Consider the following 20,820-nt stretch of genomic DNA (forward strand, 5'->3'; position numbering starts at 1 on the left):
ACTGCTGATATGTAGAAAAAAAACTTACTACATTTTGTTATTTCACAATGTGGTGATTCACCGGACTGGTAAAAATGCAATTTTTTAAAGTACTAATATAGAACCTTCATTCCCTCCTCCCCCAGACAGCAGGCCTGCTAAGTTGTAAAATAAAACAACAAAAATATTAAACAGTAAAAAGTAATAAAGCATTCAGCAGCTAAAAAACACTAAAACAGAACATAAATATAATAAAAATGGTCCATAATAAACATAACATACGATAATAAACATTAAAAAATAAATGTATTAATCAGGCATGTTGAACTGTGGTGTGTGTGTGTGTGTGTGTGTGTGTATACATATATCTTTGTTTTACTTCATTTAATATTATCAAGCTTCAGACCCCCAGCCTTTCGTCATTCACACCCCTCCCCCTCCCTCCCTCCCCGCACCATTAGAGGTGGAGCAAAATCTGAGTCAATGTAGTGAGATTGACATTAATCCTTTTATAAAAAACCGTTTCTATTTATCGACTAATCAAGTTCCACTTGTGTCTGAAGTTCCGTGTTAGTTCTCCATAGAACTAACATAATCCTCATCTTTACTGCAACTAATCATCACGTTTAACTTTTATTCTGTAGACGGTTTTCGTCCATCACTTTCGCAGTTTTAACATAATGAACCACCAAATTGGATACGTATTTACAAACAGTATAAACAAACAAAAAACGAATAGCTTTAATAACCGATACCTTGAAGATCGCAGTTTTACGTAATAATGAAACCTCCAGGGCCCATAGCGCTACAGCGGAAAACATCTTGTTCTCTGCATACGATTAGATTACGTCATTGAATTTGGGGCGGTAGTAGAAACATTCTTAATTCTGATTAGTTACTTGTCGTGCCAATAAATAGTGAGCTCCGCCCCAATGTAAGACCTACTTCGTCTTAAAGTACTGTCCGCCATTTTATGGGCCAGCACGTTTGGTTAATAGGAGTATCGCGTCTCTTGTTCTTCAGTCATAATTAAATCTCGAAGTTAGGTGGCAGAGGCGATAGATTGCCTTTTACTTTTGTAGATTTCAGCTAAATCTGTGGCCCTTTGTCGATTTTTGTTTTTCCACGCAGTGGTTAGGCGGCCGGCAGAGGCGCGATGCCGAGTCACCCGCTGCGCGTCGCGGTGGTGTGCTCGAGTAACCAGAACCGCAGCATGGAGGCGCACAGCATCCTCAGGTAACACTTTTAAAAAGCGACGGAACAAGGCAGCCAACTCGTCAACAAAACACAAGCGGGAGACTGAAATACCGGCCGCTTGGATCGATCCGGATGCCGGCAGCAATGGCGCTCGACCCTGCCAGGAGGACTGCCGCAAATGCTAATTAAACAGCAGAATCACAAGACCGATAGATGCCTGAATGCTCGCTTATTTACCAGTTTCTTTATCTATTAGTGAAAGGTTGATGGGGGAGGGTTAACCTTTAAAACCAGTGTTTGAAAGTCTCATTTTAATACAAGGTACAACTTCCGGGTAGCGTTCGATCAACGTTCAGCGACATAACTGGACGGCTAACTAGCTACCCGGCTTTACCCTAAACGTGCGCAATATTTATCACAATATAGGTAAATCAATTGAGAAACCGTGTTTCGATCGCTTATTTCCTGGCGCAAATGCTGCATACATGGACACAAAGAGGAAGACGTGTCTGACTTAATGGCCACGACAGCGCCAGGAATAACTGAGCTGGCAGCTAATGATTTAACTATTAGTATTCTTCGCTTAAGGTCAATATATATAAATATATATTTTTTAAGAATAGCACTTTTGACAGATGTTTCTTATTTATATCAAAGCTGTAGATAACTTCAATGTGTTGTGTTTTATATGACCGCTGTCTTAGATTTGACATCATCTGAGGGCTGATGGAAGCTATCATATGTGCTAATTCTGTTTTCCTTTTATTTCCTGTGGACATGAGCTCACTGGCTTCTAATGAAGCAGAGGATACCAGGAAATGCCGGTCGCTGACTTTAACGCTCTCTCCCATGCTGCCTGTCCATGCCATCTATTCACACCTTCATCCACCCTGTCTTCTATCGCTTTACAGCAAACGGGGGTTTGATGTGCGGTCATTCGGGACAGGGACCCACGTGAAGCTGCCCGGTCCAGCTCCAGACAAGCCTAATGTGTACGACTTCAAAACCACTTATGAGCAGATGTACAACGACTTGGTCCGCAAGGACAAGGAACTGTATCCCCAGCAACCACACGACACACACTGCTGACCTATGACCTTCTTTGGTCCAGTTTTGCGTGTGTATAGGGGAAAAACAGGCGGAGATGAAGTACTTAGGACAGTTTTTATTCCATTTTTCATTTAGCCATAATTATTTAGTAACTATACATTCAGCATTGTTCACTGGCACCTTTTTTGACCAGGTGTTGGGGTTCTGTTGGTCAAGCTAGTTCTGTCAGATTGAACCCAATTCTATGATTATACAGTGCTCCTGTCAAATTCAGGCCAGTTAATAATTCTAAATCAGGCTTAGAAAGGAAATTCTGAGATTATACAGTGAATAGTTGTAAATCAGTTTTAGGAGATTCTGGGATTATACAGTGCTGTCAAATTCAGGCCAGTCAATAATTCTAAATCAGTCTTAGAAAGGAGATTCTGAGGTTATACAGTGAATAGTTGTAAATAAGTTTTAGGAGATTCTGGGATTATACAGTGCTCCTGTCAAATTCAGGCCAGTCAATAATTCTAAATCAGGCTTAGAAAGGAAATTCTGAGATTATACAGTGAATAGTTGTAAATCAGTTTTAGGAGATTCTGGGATTATACAGTGCTCCTGTCCAATTCAGGCCAGTCAATAATTCTAAATCAGGTTTAGAAAGGAAATTCTGAGATTATACAGTGCTCCTGTCAAATTCAGGCCAGTCAATAATTCTAAATCAGGCTTAGAAAGGAAATTCTGAGATTATACAGTGAATAGTTGTAAATCAGTTTTAGGAGATTCTGGGATTATACAGTGCTCCTGTCCAATTCAGGCCAGTCAATAATTCTAAATCAGGCTTAGAAAGGAAATTCTGAGGTTATACATTGAATAGTTATAAATCAGTTTTAGGAGGTTCTGGGATTATACTGTGCTCCGGTCCAATTCAGACCAGTTCTAAATAAGGATTAGAAGGGAGATTCTGAAATTATACAGTTAGGGTTAGAAACATGATTCTTTGATTTAACAGTGTTCCTGTCCAATTCAGACTTATAATGCTTCTAAATCAGGATTGGAAACACAATTCTATGATTCTGTGGTACTCCTGTCCAGCTCAGACCTTATCTTTCTATATCTGGTTTGTAAAATTGATCATATGATTTTACAGTGCTTCTGCACAAATCAGACTAGTAAACGTTTCTTTGATAAGGCTTTGAAAGGAGATTCTATAATTATCCAGTGCTCTTGTCCAAATCTGACCGGTCTCTTTTTAAATTAGTTAGAAACATGATTCTAATTTTTTTTCAGTGCATCTGTGAGATTCACAGATGTTTCTAAATCGGGATTAGAGGTAATCTGTCATATTCTACAGTATTCCAGTGGAAAATGAGGGTCCTGTTAGGATTAAGAAAAATTCTGGGACATTTTACAGTATTTTAGTTAAAATAATTTTCCCCTATCCAGAATTGTTTTTAAAGCATTATCAAGACCACTAGCTGTGGAAGTTTTTAGCAGTGAAAGCAATTTCATCTGATGCCGATTACTTGTTTGACAGTAATGAAACACTAAATTGTTTAGTGAGGAGGGTATGTTATATGGAAATTAGCATTTTTTTATGCTGTCACTATTAGGCACGGTGATTTTCTCCAGGTAAAAGTTATATCACTCTTGATTCTAGAATCAAGGTAAGTTCTCAGTAGGGTTTAGGACCTTGGCACTGTCAGAGACAACTGTGGCTTTAATTAGACTTTAAAAGAGGCCTGCATTTTTTCAGCCACAATGTGATTGGGTGCGGAATTGAAAGAAGCTTTGGGAAGATTATGGTGGTCCTTTGACCATGTGGAAGGGCAGGCATAGCCAAAGTAGGTCAAAGGTCACCCGTATCGACACATTGTATTAGAGTTTTATGGGATTCATTGAGATGTGAGGCTTTACATGTCTGGTGATTGGTGAGGAGGGCTGTAGTGATGCGGCGTGTGTGTGTGTGAGTGAGTGAGAGGGGGGCCCTGTTACTTAGGGTTATCGTTTAAAGGACAGACGTGCCAGATTCCCACTTCCTCCGCTTCTCTGTCCCCTACTCTGTGTGTTTCGCTTTAGTGCAAACTCCTGGCCCACACATCTTTCTCCCGCCCCTACACTGCTTTAATCGCTCTAGCGGAATGTTCTCATTGCCATTGGGGGGGGGGGGGGGGGGGGGGGGTGGGCTGGGAGCTGAAAGGCAGCACTGGGGCTACAAAGTGGCACACAATGATATTGCTCAGAATTATCCTGCTGTGGCTAGTTTGTATATCCTTGAAACAGAAAGCAAGTTATTTGTAACATTCTAGCTGTGAAACTTTTGCATTTATTTAATAAACAGGAATGTATCTGAAACAAGCAACACAATGCACAAATAAATATGTAATATATGTATATGTTGCTATATACAAGTGTAGCAATATATTTTGAGGAGAAGGGTGGGGGTCTGCTTGGATCCCTCCTGATCAATTCCAACCCCTGCCCTCCCATCCACTGTGTTCGAATAGGAATACTCTGCCCCCTAGTGGCAGGTAAGGACTTGCAACTGTAGGTGCCCTCAGCATCAAGTGCCATTGACTTGCAACTTGATTAATCCCCACTTGTCAGGGGAAAGGGAAACAGGTAATCCCTCCTGGCCCTCTGAGAATAACAAACGGACACTGTCATTAAATTCTATCACTGAAAAATTAGTGTTTTGTGCTGTAGCCCAGAGTCGAAGCTTGTTATCACATCCTTCCCTCCCGTTTTATTTATGAAAGCTTTGTGTGAATGGGAAGTGAGAAAGTCAAGCAAGGACATGCATTCAGGATATATTGTTACAACAGACAGCAGCAGCACCTGAATGGCTGATTGTATATCTGTAGGATTTAGGGGGTTGGCAGTATGTTCACAAAGACGAATGGATACTGTTGCATTGTGCTTTTTTTTTTGGCTACAGGAGCTTGTAGTATTGAAGTTGCTCAGCACAGGTTCTAGTAGTGTGGTCGTCAGTGGTCTAATACAACAAACTCAGTTTAATTCAAAGTATTAATTTCTCGACTTTAACGTATATTACTTATCCAGAAAGCATTTATTGTCATGGAAATTAACTGGTTTATTCTGTGAGATAGAACAATAATTAGGCAAATTGGGTCCCCTGTTCTTTAATTTTTGATTTGATTTTTGCGTAGAAATTCGTCTGAGCAGTGCTCGTTTAAATGTCGTCATTAGATGGCGCTGTTGGCGATATGGGTAAATTACATTGCAGTTGCAAAGCCTTTATTTATTTAGAGAGGAATGTATTTAAACAATTATGTTTTATTGTTATGTTTTCTTTGTCCAGTTTGAGGGATTTGTGGCTTCCGATTGCTGTCTGTGTGCACTGGATATTTTTTGCGGTTCCTTGACCTATTCCTGGATCAGATACACCCAAAATGGGATACTACACATGCTGGAACGCAACAAGCGTATCAAGGTCCGGCCTGAACGCTTCCAGAGCTGCAAGGACCAGTTTGACATTGTCATCACCTGTGAGGAAAGGGTCTATGACCAAGTGTTGGAGGGTGAGGATGCTGCAAGATCGCTGAATCCTGCTTTTCACTACTGCCATTGAGTGCTGCATGCATTTGACAGATATGTTCTTTTTTCCTGATTTTTAAAAATCCTTGCTCGTTAAGCTTGTGTTCTTTCAGTCCTGTGTTGTAACCTTTTAATGCAGTCCTTTGGAATTACTGCAAGCTGTGAACTTGTAATTGTTTTAACCGGGGGAGGAGACTCTTGTAAATCGTGCCCAATTCTGTATGGGCTTTAGGTGTTTCCACTGCTTCTCTTGCCTGCTTGCATCCTGTGTCCAAGTGTGACTCCTGCCAAGCGCCGGCGGTATTTACACACCCTAGGAGTGTCGCACAGGCCAGCCAGCTCCAGCTGGCCGAGTGGAAACGCTCCCACTGATTGCAGTGACACCAGGCCCTGATGCATCTTATAGGAAGCTTGAACACTGTGCCCAGTTGAACCCTCCCCCGCCCGACTCTGGGCCAATTGCATGGCACGATGCTGCCAGTTCCATCCCACTGCTGTAAGATCTGCTCACGGTCACTGAGCAACACTTCAGATTACGACCAAGAGAGGATGTTATGCAATCAGTTATCTGGAGGCAGATGAGCCCCTTTGCATCGCTCGTATGGACACACTAGATCGTTGCCATTGTGATGGAGATGTGGGAAAGGAGGCATCACCTCAGCCAGCACGATTCATCTCCTTGTCTCCATTTCAGACTTGAACTCGCGGGAGCAGGAGACTTTCCAACCAGTGCATGTCATCAACGTGGACATCCAGGACAACCACGAGGAAGCCACTCTGGGTGCCTTCCTCATCTGCGAGCTGTGTCAGTGTGTGAGTGCCGCTCGCTTTTTCCTGTTGCTACGGCAGCGTGAACACATCCTCGGTGCTGAAAGAAGCCACTTTCTCATATCCTGTGACATGTCGTGGTACAGCGTAATAAAGTCCTCTTTTGTCTTGTCATCCCCCGCAGATCCAGCATACCGACGACATGGAGAACGAGATGGATGAGCTGTTGCAGGAGTTCGAAGAGAAGAGCAGTCGTCCATTTCTACATACCGTCTGTTTTTATTGACATCAGCTGTGCCACCGCACTGCTCGGAGCATTTGAGAGTGCGTGGTACTCTGTTGCCTTAAAGTGAAATACCCTCCTCCCCCCCCCCCCCCACTCACACCCGCACCCTTCCAAAGCCATGTTGTCTTCTCACAGTAATACACAAAGCAATGTAGTTTTATAAAGGTGGCGGGGTTGAATTTTCAGAGTCTGTGCAATGGCGCCACCTAGCTGCACGGTCGGAGCACGATCTCTGTATCAAACCCCGCTTGGTTCTGTGCGTCCGGCCCGCCCCAGAACCTCTCACACCCGCCATCGGTCAGGCTTGAGCAGTCACGGAGGTGATTTTGTGCTGCCCTTCCCTATCTGGTTAGTCAGCAGGTCATCCCTCCCTGCTGTCGCGCTCCCTAACCCTCAGCTGACCGGTCCTCCCATAAAATTAACCTTCCCTTGAAGGTGAAGGGAAAGAAAAAAACAAATCCACAAATCTTATGGAAGCTGTGCGCTTACCCCCGTTCTAATTTTGATTTCTCTAAATGTGATGGCTTAGCCGTTTGGATATGGGTTCACCTTGAGAAGTGAATAGACAGCGAAATTATTTTGTTTGCTTATCATAGATGTGAGCTGCGTAAATGGGGAGCGCGCCTGGGAATAATGACGGGTATGCAGTCGAGCCTTCAGATCGTCTAATAAGTTTATTTGTCTTATTTATCTTAAGACAGCCATTTTTTCTGATGCTCGATTTTTTTTTATCCTTGCGGCAACAGCTTATTTATGAGCAACAGACAAAATCATCCAAAATCGCAAAGGCAGAATGAAAACGTGTTCGAGTAGATGCCCTCGGAATGAAATGTCGTTTTATTTTTGTTATACTTATTTTAATTATTTACTGTTGTTTGACCCCCGCTCAGGTGGATCGTTTTTCTTTACGTGAACTTAAAAGCATTATGAGGGAAAAATGCAAACGGTGAATCAAGTCCAGAGTGCCTGTTTTGTTTGTAAATATTATAAAATGATATAAATAAAATCTCTAAAAATATTCTTGATGTACATAGCTTTCATGTTTGCGGTGCATGGATATGAATGTCAGATTCGGGTTTGCCAGCGTTTTGGAGTACGCCTTAAAAAATGTGCAGAATTTTACTTTACAGAAAAGTTTGCGTGTCCGCATTCCTCGTTATGACACCTGTAAAGATATTTTTGTAGGAAAATCTTTTTTTTTTTTATGAATACACCACACTCAGGGCTGTCAATGGTAAGTTTTCATTTTCTTAGAGATATAAATTCTTACAGGTCATGATTGGTATAGTGCCAAGTCAAATAAAGATTAAAAATATTCCCAAAAAAGGAACTATTTGACTCTGTCAGTTTCAATCTTGTATAATGCACCGCGTAGCCTACTTGGCGCTGAGTTGCAAATGGTGAGTATCTAAATTATACGCTGCATTAATATGATTTATTTGTTTAGCAGAAGCGTTACTCGAAGCTTATTTTTTTTGCTGCCATTTGCGGCAGTATAATAAATCGTAGCCCGCGGGACCAATTTAGGTTAAGTAGCGTTAGTGGTAGATGTACAGTTTCTGTATGTATGAGCAATGCGATCACCATAAATGAATTGTTTTTAACCAAAGTTGCCGTATTTCGCTTTATATGATGCATGCGTAAATTGCATGCGAAAAAAAAGGGTGTAAGGCACGACGGGCATTTTAACCCTATTAAGCCGCACCTTTACCGGGCTTTATATTTGAAACGGGATTTATTAAAACCAGGTAGCTGAACAAAAGCGTTAGAGATGCAGTTAATGCCTTTCGTCAAATTGAGCACCCCGAGCCCACGGACACCCCCATGGTCCAATGTAGCCCAGCTCTGCTGACGCACGGTGTATTGACGCAAATAATAATACTAACAAACTCATACTCTAACGAGATTGATTTCTACATTTTTTTGCTTTGCATTAAAAGAAATAATGTCACCTATTAAGCAAAATTTCTTCATTAAGCAGTTCACGGGTCTCCCTGTCGATTCCACAGTGGCATTGGTTCCGTGTGCCCTCAAATTTATTTAAATATTGCAATCGGCTTGTACGTGAATGGGCTGCCGTCTTAGGCTGTACATATGAAACCCAGCCCTACGGAATGGTGCAGAATACAAATCTGAACTGCAATGTCAGAGGGAGAGAGGGGGGGAGAGAGAGCGGAGGGGGCGAAAGGGAATCGGTTTACCGGGTCACGCTTATTTGGGGGGAAAGTGGTCGCGTATCACTTGTGGTTTTCCATTTATATATTTATTTATGTGGGGTTTTTTGTTTGTTTATTTTTTGCCAAACGTGTTGATCAACAGAAACAACACGCCAAGCGATGTGACCTTTGATAACTCGACCGCATGGGCACCGTAACCCCACTGACGGGCGGCTGAAGATGTTCTCGGCGGCGATGGCGAGAATAGGAAGACAGGACGCGGCTTGCTGTCCCGCCTCACGGTGCTGATGCGACCGGCCGTCGCCCGATCTCCGTCGTTGGACCGCGGGGAAGGAGGATTCGGTTAGCTCGACCCAGCTATCATAAATGTCGTCCCCGTTAATAGGATAAGGAGGAGTAAGAAATCAGATTTGGCAGCGGCGATAAATTCGTATGTAATTACACGCATGCGAATTGCACATTTGATCGGGCAGTCGATCAATTGATTAGGCGGTGCGATCTGGGCCGGCGAAGGCTGGGGGTGATACCGGCACAGAGCTATGGCAATCCTGCTCCTCGTTCTCTCCTTTGCCCTTGCTGATTTCTTGAATGGTCTCAAAACGCAGCGGAAATAATTATCCACATTGCTTAAAGCAGAGCCGAAGACCAAGCTTTTCCTTTCGGATCACACAGCCACCGGCAGACATTCCACACAGCCCAGTAGGTTCGCTTAGACGGCGTGCGTCGTAGCTGCGTGTGCGATCCAGGGAAGAAAGGGGGGCAAGGAGGGCCAGCCCCAGCCGTATGTTGCCGAGGAACAAAACCCGAGCTGACAGGTCTGGAGAAGCGAGGGTTATGATATAGCCAAGTGGGTCTCCATGAGCGCCTTTTCCCAGGGCGGATCGTTGCCGTGAGTCCGACCCTATCCGCTGTCTTTAACGCGGAGGGGGAAAGTGAGGAGATCCTGCTAGTCTCGAAGTTTTGATGCATATGATCACAACCACGATGATCTTTATGATTCTCGGGGCTTCGGTTGTAATGGTAAGATTTTCGCTCTGCGTTCTTCACACCTCCTCAACACTAGTGTCTTATTATTACCGCTTATGCATTACTGAACAGCCCACGCCTGCGCTTCTTAGATATAATTAATAAAGGACATTTTTTTTCCTAAAATAACTTTTTTCTTTCTTTCTTTCGTTCTTTCTTTCTTAATCCTGGATCGTTTTTGTGATCAGGTTAGACGTGTCCATAGTCAGCTGCATTGCCAGGTCGCTGATGTCTCGGAATTCCGCTTGTTTTGTCCCACTTGACTTGCACGGTTCTTTTCAGGCGATAGCGTGTTTAATGGACATGAACGCGCTACTGGATCGCTTTCACAACTATATCTTACCGCATTTACGAGGGGAGGACCGCGTCTGTCATTGCAACTGTGGAAGGTAAAACAAACAAGCAAACAAGCGAAATACAAAAAATGACCGAAGAGTACATGATGTGAAATGCAGGACCTCTGCTTATATGTATGTGTGCGTTTTATCTGTGTGCGTAAAATCAATTGCTGTTTGTAACTGTTCATATGTTGCAGCCACGAATACCTGTACATCAGCTCTTTCATATTTAATGACGATTTCTGATGCTGAAGCTAAGCGCAATATACTGTTTGGCCTTCCAGGTTCAGCTGTTCCATCTCTGTTTCCATTTTATTAACATGCATTTTTACTGTGTTTCGTGGTGTTTGGGCCTTCAGCTGGGTGCTGCAGGAAAATCGTGTGTTTAATGGTTGACAGGGTGCGAGTTAGTAAGCGATAGCCGGCGTTTTGGGGGACTGTGTTATTCTATGTCTAAAGCGATAAAATTAAAAATCTTGAGGTCCCTGACCAAGAGTAGAATACAGCCCTACGTGCGAGGCACTTGCACCATGTCTGTGGTATGCATGTGAGAAAAATCAGCGCGCAGAGAAATAAAATATGTATATAAAGTGTGAGAATCTATTGGCTTGGAGAGAACCGAAGGCAGAAAGCGCTTTAAGCATGACATCATTTATGTGTAAGTATGTGGTGAAATACTGGAGATGGGGAGAGCACCAATGAAAGCTACCCCGCTTTTTATTTACCGATGTTAAACATGTAGTAACAAAATTGAAAGTAGTATGCTAGCTGAGGTGGAAGCAGGCACTTGGCACAAATCAAATCTTTTGTTTTTTAAAAGTAGGAATATGATCAAAAAGTAAATATTGTTTTTCTGTAGGCTGCAACCAATTCGTCTATTCTTTAAAAAGTTACCGATAATTATTGCCTGAAATACGGTTTTCTTAAATATATTTGCAGTATTGCAGTTAATATATAGCGACATTAAATATTTGATGCAAATATTTGTATTTATTAGACTGAGAATTATCCTTCAAAGATTTCAGTATTCTTGAATGGATTTAAACATAGTGTTCGAAGTACCATACCTATAATCATTAGATATGTAGTAATACATTGTGATGTAGATTAGGATTTAAGGAATTAAACATTGCAGAAAAATAAGCATTAGAATTGGATACGTGGTCTGCAATAGTAAGGGCATAACTTTGAGCTGAACATTGGGGGGAAGTCCATCCATTTAGGGGGGGTCCAAGGAGGGGTTATATTGGCCGGTTTTAATTATTGGGGGGTTAACACCCCCCACCCCCTGTAATTTACGCCCATGTGCAGTAGGTAGGCCCTGCGTATTTCCTGCCTTGTGCCCTGTGGTTAACAGAATGGGGTCCAGCACATCTCTGTATGGATAGGTGGTTGTGGATGGTTTCTACTCACCTGTAGTCATGCGTTACCCTGTCACCCATTTTAAATAAGTTATTACTAATGTACATGCACTTAATTTACTTAATTCACAACGAGTTGCTTGAAAGTTAGTGTCGCTGTTCTTATTTGTGTGTTAAGTACGTACATGATTTGGGTCATCATACTTTCTTCCCCACACGGTCTGGATGCCATGACAGATTGCTCTCCCATTCATCACTCCCACCATGTTTACGCACATCTCTGCACGCATCGTTTTCCCCTTTCCCAAAGGAGCTAACTCTGCCGTGGGGTTTGTAAGCACTCTTTGGTATGGGACACCCTTTCCCGTTTGTCCCTGGCATATTTCTGTGCCCATATCTCTTATAGCTTATGTGTGTATCAGGTCAAATGATATGCCTCAGTTTGTGGTTACTGTGGTCTCACACCCCTAGGACTGTATTTTACGAGTTTCCAGCTAGAGACAGACTCGTTGTTAATTTTGTGTGCCCTGTGTTGGACCGGCATCCCATCCAGGGTGCAGTCCCGCCTTTTGCCCTGTGCTTCCTTGGATTGGATCCAAGTTCAGTGTAATCTGGTACTCGATGAACAGAATATGAACTGTATATTTTATTCATATAGATCGGTGTGTCCCAGTCAAGTCCTCGGAGATCCACAGACAGTCCACATTTTTGCTCTCTCTGAGCTCCCTGCCAGACAGTCCACGTTTTTGCTCCCTCTGAGCTCCCTGCCAGACAGTCCATATTTTTGGTTCCGGGGACCCCATGAACCAGATTGGGAAACACTGATATATAGATCTGTGAAATCAGCAAGGTTCCACCAGTTACGGGGATGAGATGTTTCAGACTAATTAGGCATACGATGTGGCTCAGCTGGCAAAGCATTGCATTGTAGCCTGGATACAAATATGGCTCCAGGTCTCTGTCTTGCAGTGTCTCAGTTTTCTGTCAATTTCATCATCCCTCAACTAAAAAGAGAGGTCATTCAGAAGAACTGCCGCTAGCTTGTGAGCCTGTGGCGGTACATCCATGTGTGTGCCCCGTGACTGACTGGTGCCCCCAATTGGTGAGACACAGCATTAACTCTGTATTGGTGGCCTTGACTGAGAGGGATACGAATAGTGAAAGGTTTCAGGTGAACAGTCAGCAAAGCCAGGCATCTGTTGGATGTCAGAAAACCTTGACATTCCCGGGAAGTTCTCAACCCCTCTGGGTCACTTGCCCCAGCTCATCTCCAACAGACTCTGCTGGATTTATAACTGCACATCAGGCAGTCACTGGAAGAACCTGCATCCTGCTAGTTGCACCTCCTGACCTGTAGGAGGCGGTGTTCTGAGCGATGGCAGGGAACTGGATGTAGGGGTGTGAGCAGAACCAGGAACGTACCAGTTGCTGTTTTTCTCCAATCGTTCCTTCTCATTTATCGCCCCGCCCTTTCTGTGTCATCTTAGCCATTATCTGCCGGATTGTGGGTGAGGCTCCATTGGCTACTTTCTTACTTCATGCAAGCTTCCTCCCTCCCGTGGGGCAAAGAGCTCAGCTATGCCAGAGAATACCCCCACCCCCTCAAACATCACCATCACCTTTCCCCTCCACCCCCTGGGCTCCAGATGTTGGATCTCAGGACGGCACTACATTCCCATGCATGTCTACACTTCCCAAATCATCTGGCACAAAAAAATGATCTCACAATGGTGCTGTAGCCTAGCAACAAAATAATGGCGGTGGGGGGGGGGGGGTTGAATGTTCGGTGTTTGCCGACTCCGAAATGAACTGATCTAAGTGGACACGGTCCAGTAGGCTGGCAGACTGCTTCTTCATGGCGTTTTCCTTTGCTCCAGCGCTTTCTGCTCATTGGCTGCTGCTGTCTGTGGTTGTCCCATTCCGATGTGCCCTCTGTCCTGTTATTGAGAGCTCACAGTATCACAGTCATCCATTGGAGGAACTTCTAACAAACAATGTTTATGAATGTGAAGTGAAAGCAGCATTTTTTAAAAATGTTTAGTAACAAATTTCTGTCTTTTTCTCTCTGCTTTCTTTTTCTTCTAAATTTCCATATTCTCCTACTTTTATTTCTTCGAATCCCTGCCTACATCCTTTCTTCCTCTCCACCTCTCCCTGTGCTCCTCCTTGCTGCTGCCCCAGGCACCATGTGCACTATGTGATCCCATACGATGGTGACCAGTCTCTGGTGGACTCCTCGGAGAACTACTTTGTGAGTGACAGTGTGACCAAGCAGGAGATGGACCTGATGCTGGGGCTGCTGCTGGGCTTCTGCATCAGCTGGCTGCTGCTGTGGCTGGACGGGGCCCTGCACTGCGCCGTGAGGGCCTGGAGGAACAGCCGCCAGTACGGTGAGTGTCAGGGCTGCGAGGGGAGCTAGGGGCAGGGCTAGGGGTGGTGCTGGAGGTGGGGCAGAGGACTGGGCTGGGGGTTGGGCTGGGGACGGGACTGAAGGTGGGGCTGAGAGCTGGGCTGGGGACGGGACTGAAGGCGGGGCTGAGGGCTGGGCTGGGGACGGGACTGAAGGTGGGGCTGAGGACAGGGCTGAAGGCGGGGCTGAAGGCTGGGCTGGGGACGGGACTGAAGGTGGGGCTGAGGACAGGGCTGAAGGCGGGGCTGAAGGCTGGGCTGGGGATGGGACTGAAGGTGGGGCTGAGGACAGGGCTGAAGGCGGGGCTGAAGGCTGGGCTGGGGATGGGACTGAAGGTGGGGCTGAGGACAGGGCTGAAGGCGGGACTGAAGGCTGGGCTGGGGATGGGACTGAAGGTGGGGCTGAGGACAGGGCTGAAGGCGGGGCTGAAGGCTGGGCTGGGGATGGGACTGAAGGTGGGGCTGAGGACAGGGCTGAAGGCTGGGCTGGGGACAGGGCTGAAGGCGGGGCTGAGGACAGGGCTGAAGGCGGGGCTGAAGGCTGGGCTGGGGACGGGATTGAAGGCGGGGCTGAGGACAGGGCTGAAGGCGGGGCTGAGGGCTGGGCTGAGGACAGGGCTGAGGGCTGGGCTGAGGACAGGGCTGAAGGCGGGGCTGAGGACAGGGCTGAAGGCGGGGCTGAGGGCTGGGCTGAGGACAGGGCTGAAGGCTGGGCTGGGGATGGGACTGAAGGTGGGGCTGAGGACAGGGCTGAAGGCGGGGCTGAAGGCTGGGCTGGGGACGGGATTGAAGGCGGGGCTGAGGACAGGGCTGAAGGCGGAGCTGATAAATGTCTATGGGTTTGGGGGCTGCTTGACTTGAAGAGGGTTTAGAAAGAATGGTGAAGGAATGCATTGCTATTAAAAAGCAGAAACTGTGTTTGAACCTCTGCAAATGCTGAAAGTTAGTGGATTGCAACCTGCTTGTGGAATCTCAGAATTCCAAGTTAGTGGTGAGATTTTTTGTTTCATAGAAATTTAGTCAGATGTAGGTTTGTTTGTGAGCATTTCTGCCTGAGACCTGGGTTCTCCACCATGCGCAGACACTGTCACGGCAGCTGAAGGCTGCCACCTTGTGTGTGAGCTTTCCTGCATTTATTTATTTCTTAGGAGGTGCTTTTATTTTGAGAAAGTGGGGTCAGACAGCTAGGGTTAATAGTCCTGCTGAAGGGGCCGACAATGAAATCACTTTGCTGACCCTGGGATTTGAACCAGCAACCTTCTGAGCACAGGCACCGCACCAGAACTCGCTGAGCCTCACACCACCCCCATGCATGCTGGGTCTGCATATGAGCAGATGGGGCGGCCCGTCTCGCAGTTTCAGCTGCTTTTTAACATGCAGGGTCTCAAGGGGCTGGAGCAGGGGAGCCATGGTAAGGGGAGAGAGAAGGAGAGAGTCTGGGGACCCAGACAAAGCAGGGCAGGCGTGGTGTACATGGGATTTGGTCAGCGGAGCGAGGGAGGATACCAAAAAAGCAGAAGGAGCTGATTGAGCCTGGGGGGGTTGGCGGGGCGGATGCATAGGGTACCCTCAGACAGCTGAAGGGAAGGGCCGTGAGGAGTGGGGGGGGGGCTGCTGTCTGATACATTTGGTTGGCAGGAGAGTCACATGGGTACTGATTTACCAGTATGTGTTACTCAGGCATGCATGTATTTGGCAAAAGCAACCCAGTTCTGGAAGGGCAGCCCGGTGCCAGTATGCATGTGAAACACACGGTAGAGTATTTCTGACCATCCCTAAGATTATCCTCTGCTCCCTTTACCTGAAAGGGAAGGCTGAAGAATATGACTATACCTGTTCTATAAGATTATGATGAATTTGTTCCACAGAAGAAAACACAGCCAGCTCTGGGTGGCAGATGACAACACAGGCAATATAGAGCGTGAAGGTCTTAGTGGTGCAGAAATATATGCAGCACAAAGCAAGGAGTGCTTGTGAAATGGGGGGAAATCCGGTCCCATGGGAGGGTCTGTGTGATGGACACCCTCATATGCCAGCCACGTGTCTTACACGTGGTCCTCTGAATTGGCAGGATACTCTTTAAGGAATGTGATAGCGATTTTAGACAAACGAAACTGTAACACAGTACAGCGAAACTGATGCTGGGCCAGGTCAGCCCTTGCTGTTGGCACAGCCATGGATATTGTGGGCCGCGAGCTTGGCCGGTATCCAAGGAACAGCCACGGACACCGTGGACCCCAAGCTTGGCCGGTATCCAGGGCACAGCCACTGACATTGTGGGCCCCGAGCTTGGTCGGTATCCAAGGCACAGCCACTGACATCGTGGGCCCCGAGCTTGGCCAGTATTCAGGGCACAATCATGGACACCGTGGATCCCAAGCTTGGCCGGTATCCAGGGCACAGTCACTGACATCGTGGGCCCCAAGCTTGGCCACTATCTGGGGCACTGCCATGGACACCGTGGATTCCAAGCTTGGCCGGTATCCAGGGCACAGCCACGGACACCGTGGGCCCCAAGCTTGGCCGGTATCCAGGGCACAGCCACGGACACCGTGGGCCCCAAGCTTGGCCGGTATCCAGGGCACAGCCACGGACACCGTGGGCCCCAAGCTTGGCCGGTATCCAGGGCACAGCCACTGACATCGTGGGCCCCAAGCTTGGCCGGTATCTGGGGCACTGCCATGGACACCGTGGGCCCCAAGCCTGACTGGTATACAGGGCACAGCCACTGACACCATGGACCCCGAGCTTGGTCGGTATCCAGGGCACAGCCACAAACACTTTTGACCCTGAGCTTGGCCACTATCCAGGGCACACCCACCTCCCAACCCACACCCAGTTAGTTTGCGGTTTAATCAGGCGCGGCCTCCCTGTCCGTCTCTGGTCGGGGTTTTTCGGGGATGTCAAGCTTCTCTCTCATTCTCTTTTCTCTCCATACTAATGCAAATGGAAACTGTAAAAGGGACAGAAAACAGCTGGGATCCAAGCAAATAGTAACTGACTTTTGGGAACACGTTGCATTATTATTATTATTATTATTATTATTATTTTATCTATTTATTTATTTATATATTTTCTCCATATGACTGCTGATGATTTCACAATAGTGATTACATGTGTGTACATTCCATCTCCTATACATAAAGTACTGTGGCAAAAATATGTAAGTGATCCTTTTATAAAGCTGATTATTTTTGGTTGTGTGTCAGCTTAGCCATTTTGAGATTTCCCCTTCCGATACCCCCAGTATTTACAATGAGCATCCACTATGTCCATGAATTAGACGACTTGACCACTAGCACACTGTGTTCAGTTAATCAATATTTCATGAAGTTAATTAACTAATGCAGTTAATGGATTAAGTGAGCTGGTGGTGAAATTTAGCAAATCCATGGAATGGCTGGGGTGCCCCTGAGTAAAGGTTTGGGACCAAGGCTGCATTCTTCATACCATCTAACAGGATATCAGGAACATTGCGGGGGTGTTATTTCATAGCCCTTTATTTGTTGTATAGTGTAATGTTAAGTCATTTTTTTATTGTCTCACCCACTGGTCAGATTTTGTTAATCTCCACTCATATCGGCTCCCTCCCATAAATATATGGAGCCGTCAGGTTTCCTGTTACATGTGACGAACATGTCGAACTCGGGTGTAACACCCCCCCCCATCCCTCAGCATGCCGGTTTGAAGCAGTTGAGGGTTTTGTAATTGGCTCACTAGTGAAATCAGGTGTGTAGACGTTGTTCCATCAGCCCTGCACCTCCATTATCAACCTAATATGATTCCAGCTACCCCCCCCCACCCCCCCCCACAGTAGATATGCACCAATATCTGCACTGTTAGCCTCCCGCCGCCGCTTCCCTTCACAGTCGGCTGGGTCAGATCACCCAATAAGCCATTCCGATGCGAGCGCCTGGATTCCGGGCAGGGAGGCGAGACTCAGAGACACTGCACTGGGAAGGAAGGGAGCTAAAAACGGAGACGTCGGAATGGGGGTCACCAATGTAGGACAGGGACACGCGCAAACTCACACACACTCGCGGGCAAACACATACAGACACACACACGCCGTGGTCACAGGCTATATAAAGGAGGCTTAAAATTCAGAGGTTGAGCGATATCGGGTGACGGGAGCAGAAAGGGAGGCGTGTCCTAAAAAGAGGAAGGTGTGAGGAGCAAGGACATGGTGAAGGAATATAGCAATGGAGGGATGAATTCGAAGGGTGGAGGTGCGGAGCGTGTTCCTGTGGGATTCAGCGCAGCATGACTGACACTACCCCCCTCCCCCACCCTGTATCTCTCACAGACACCCTGTCCTGGTCGTGGCTCCCCCGCTTTTGTAATCTGCGAGATCTGCGCAGACGTGCGCAGCTGCGGCAGCTTGAGGACTCCAGTGAGAACATGGTGCACATCAAGCAGAAGCTCTACCACAATGGCCACCCTAGCCCCCGTCATCTCTGAGACTCTGGGCTCTGCGGCTGCGGCTGCCTCCCCGGCTGCCCCGGCGGCCCCTCCCCCTACCCCTCCACCCGCCTCGGCTTGTCCTGTCTGGGCTGTTGCCATAGAGACCCTCTGCAACAACCAACCTGGATGCAGTTCAACGGCTATCATCCTAACGACCCCCATTCAAAACTGTTTAGATAATTCTTGCTACTAAAAAAAAGAAACCCTTAACCCCTTGTGTTGATGTTAATTTTGCTTAGAGGTAGGGGTCGTGTTTTTTTTTTTTTTTTTTTTTTTTTTTGCGAGGGTGGGTTGTGTAAATGGAGGCATTTTTGGTATCTGTCATTAAAACTGTACATCTCTGTGAGGAGGAGCTAGTCTGTGAGGTCACTGGGGGGGGGGCTTCTTTTCAGGGTTAGCACAGGGAGGAGTCATTTTTAAGGCCTCAGGGTGTCCCAGGGTTTCTTATGCGATGATGGAACCGCAGTCCATGTAAATAAAGTCATACATTTTGATTTTAAAGGATGTAATTGTCAGGAGGATTGAAAGGGGAGTGAGGACCAGTGAGGTCCAGGCTGGGGGCCAGGGGAGGGTGACCGGCTGAGTAGAGCTCTGAGCGAGATGACGTCTAAGCTGATCCGTTTGCTGCGTCCGCCTCCGATGGGTCGGCTCCAGCGTTTCGGCGCCGCGTTCCGGAACGAGAGCGTGGGTGTGACATGATTGTACTGGTGCTCTCTGTCTCTGCTGGCTTCTGAGCAATAAGCGGGTTCCGGGTCATGCTGGAGAGGAGAGGAGGCGAGGGTTTGCCTGCAGTAGCCAGTGTACAGAGGCCATGCCGTGTCTTCCAGCACCTATTTCCTACTGGACGCCCCCCCCCCACCCCGGCCTTAAGAGAAAAGCTCTGCCCTGGAAAGCTCTTTATTAGTTGCCCTTGTGATGTTTCACCCAAATCACCCAAGCTCTTTGGGGGGAGGTGGGCGGGTGCTCTCTGGTTAGGTAGGGTTGACCACAGATGGGCCTGGTTTGGAGTATGTCACGTCCCCTGGCACATGGAAGGGCAGTAGCTGGGGGGACATTAGGGGGGTCAGTGAGGGACCACATGGTGCTGCTCTGTCAGAGGGAATAAGGGAGACATAAGTAAGAGAAGGAAACAGGAAGGATATAGACCCTATCTGTTCCGTTACTGGTCTTCCTGCACTGTCTGTACTGTCTGCCTTCCGTGTTTGTCCCTTAATGATGAACCACAAATACAATCCGGAGATGAACGTGTTTGCGTTTGGTGGCTCATTAACTAATGACTACATTGGTGATTAAAGCCCCTGTGATTTGACGTTTGGAATACGTTTTATATGTTAAAATTATGAGCTTGATATCATTGGGAGTTTAAGAATATTGAGTTTTTAAACGGTTCGGTTCCTGCGTGGGCTTGGGTGTTTGTGCATGACTAGCGTCCGCGTGTGTGTGTGCGTGTGTGTGCGCGCGCCATGGCAACCGTGTGACCATGCGCGTCCTCAGTCCCAGCACACGTGTAAGGTGTTCGCGTAACCAGAAGTGGGCCGGTGATCACCAGCCCCCTCCCGTCCCCCCCGCCCTTGCCGTGACCTCGCTCCCTGTCCAGACATTGCTGTTGTGAAGATGACATGTCTGCGTTTTATTAAAAGTGCCACTGAAGTACAGCGTCCTCATTCTTGTTTGTGTGTGATGTGGTTTCTTATACATGGCTGCCCCCCACACAACAATCCACATTCACGTACTTACTATATGGTGCCCCCTGTGTCAGGGCTTATGAAACTCTAACCCTTTCTCCCCTTAGAAGCATTAATGAGCCTTCATGAACCATTTGCAGTTTTTTTTTCACCGTAGATGATGCTTTCTCTTCGAGAATAGGGCTAAAAGCATGCCCCAAAGCAAACCAAGAGCACCATCTAGTGGGGTCAAAAAGTACAGCAAATGGTTCATGAGGCGTAATTTTGTCTGCAGCTAGTGTACATACTGAGCTATTTATGCACTGAAGGCAAGTCCTTGGAGTAGCTAACTGCTTCACTTCCAGCTAAGGGAGACACTTATAATTTGAGTAAGTTGACGTTATTTGGGACTGGTCCAAAACTCAACAAAAACTTCTCAGCCACTTTTTTGGTTTCAGATTTCTCAATATGAGGTGAAGTCCACAGGAAAAAAAAGATTCTCAAAAAGGAACAAATACACAAAAACCATTAACTACCCCACACACCCAAACTGCCCAT

General features: G+C 46.6%; 2 protein-coding genes and 1 long non-coding RNA gene across 7 annotated transcripts; all 3 read left to right on the plus strand.

The window, feature by feature from the left end:
* Positions 1–913: 913 nt before the first annotated feature.
* On the plus strand, positions 914–7,843 carry ssu72 (SSU72 homolog, RNA polymerase II CTD phosphatase). Of its 2 annotated transcripts, XM_049022843.1 has the most exons (5): positions 916–1,215; positions 2,088–2,231; positions 5,614–5,753; positions 6,464–6,582; positions 6,722–7,843. In XM_049022843.1, exons 1-5 carry the CDS (start codon positions 1,136–1,138, stop codon positions 6,821–6,823), a joined length of 585 nt encoding a protein of 194 aa, XP_048878800.1. In that variant the 5' UTR covers positions 916–1,135; the 3' UTR covers positions 6,824–7,843. The 2 variants fall into 2 exon arrangements, with proteins under 2 accessions (XP_048878799.1, XP_048878800.1); XM_049022842.1 differs by having other exon boundaries at positions 914–2,231.
* On the plus strand, positions 2,273–4,477 carry LOC125747512 (uncharacterized). Its single transcript, XR_007399322.1, has 2 exons — positions 2,273–2,656; positions 2,772–4,477. It is a non-coding gene; the product is annotated as an uncharacterized LOC125747512 (long non-coding RNA).
* Positions 7,844–9,011: 1,168 nt separating the features above from the next.
* Positions 9,012–20,236, plus strand: tmem240b (transmembrane protein 240b). 4 transcript variants are annotated; one of them, XM_049024017.1, is made up of 4 exons: positions 9,012–10,020; positions 10,309–10,415; positions 13,907–14,115; positions 18,441–20,236. In XM_049024017.1, exons 1-4 carry the CDS (start codon positions 9,964–9,966, stop codon positions 18,593–18,595), a joined length of 528 nt encoding a protein of 175 aa, XP_048879974.1. In that variant the 5' UTR covers positions 9,012–9,963; the 3' UTR covers positions 18,596–20,236. The 4 variants fall into 4 exon arrangements, with proteins under 4 accessions (XP_048879974.1, XP_048879975.1, XP_048879976.1 ...); XM_049024018.1 differs by having other exon boundaries at positions 9,012–9,342; XM_049024019.1 differs by having other exon boundaries at positions 9,012–9,281.
* The last annotated feature ends 584 nt before the right edge of the window (positions 20,237–20,820 follow it).

Source organism: Brienomyrus brachyistius, chromosome 8 (assembly GCF_023856365.1).
Source record: "Brienomyrus brachyistius isolate T26 chromosome 8, BBRACH_0.4, whole genome shotgun sequence".
In the NCBI taxonomy this organism is placed as follows: Eukaryota; Metazoa; Chordata; class Actinopteri; order Osteoglossiformes; family Mormyridae; genus Brienomyrus; species Brienomyrus brachyistius.

Bases quoted from the DNA above. Each gene is read 5' to 3' on its own strand.
- ssu72 (XM_049022842.1), top strand. From the start codon at position 1,903: ATGGAAGCTATCATATGTGCTAATTCTGTTTTCCTTTTATTTCCTGTG. The intron at 5,754-6,463 runs GTGAGGATGCTG...TCTCCATTTCAG, and splicing joins CTATGACCAAGTGTTGGAGG to ACTTGAACTCGCGGGAGCAG. The intron at 6,583-6,721 runs GTGAGTGCCGCT...CATCCCCCGCAG, and splicing joins TCTGCGAGCTGTGTCAGTGT to ATCCAGCATACCGACGACAT.
- tmem240b (XM_049024017.1), top strand. From the start codon at position 9,964: ATGCATATGATCACAACCACGATGATCTTTATGATTCTCGGGGCTTCG. The intron at 10,416-13,906 runs GTAAAACAAACA...CTGCTGCCCCAG, and splicing joins TGTCATTGCAACTGTGGAAG to GCACCATGTGCACTATGTGA. The intron at 14,116-18,440 runs GTGAGTGTCAGG...TATCTCTCACAG, and splicing joins GAGGAACAGCCGCCAGTACG to ACACCCTGTCCTGGTCGTGG.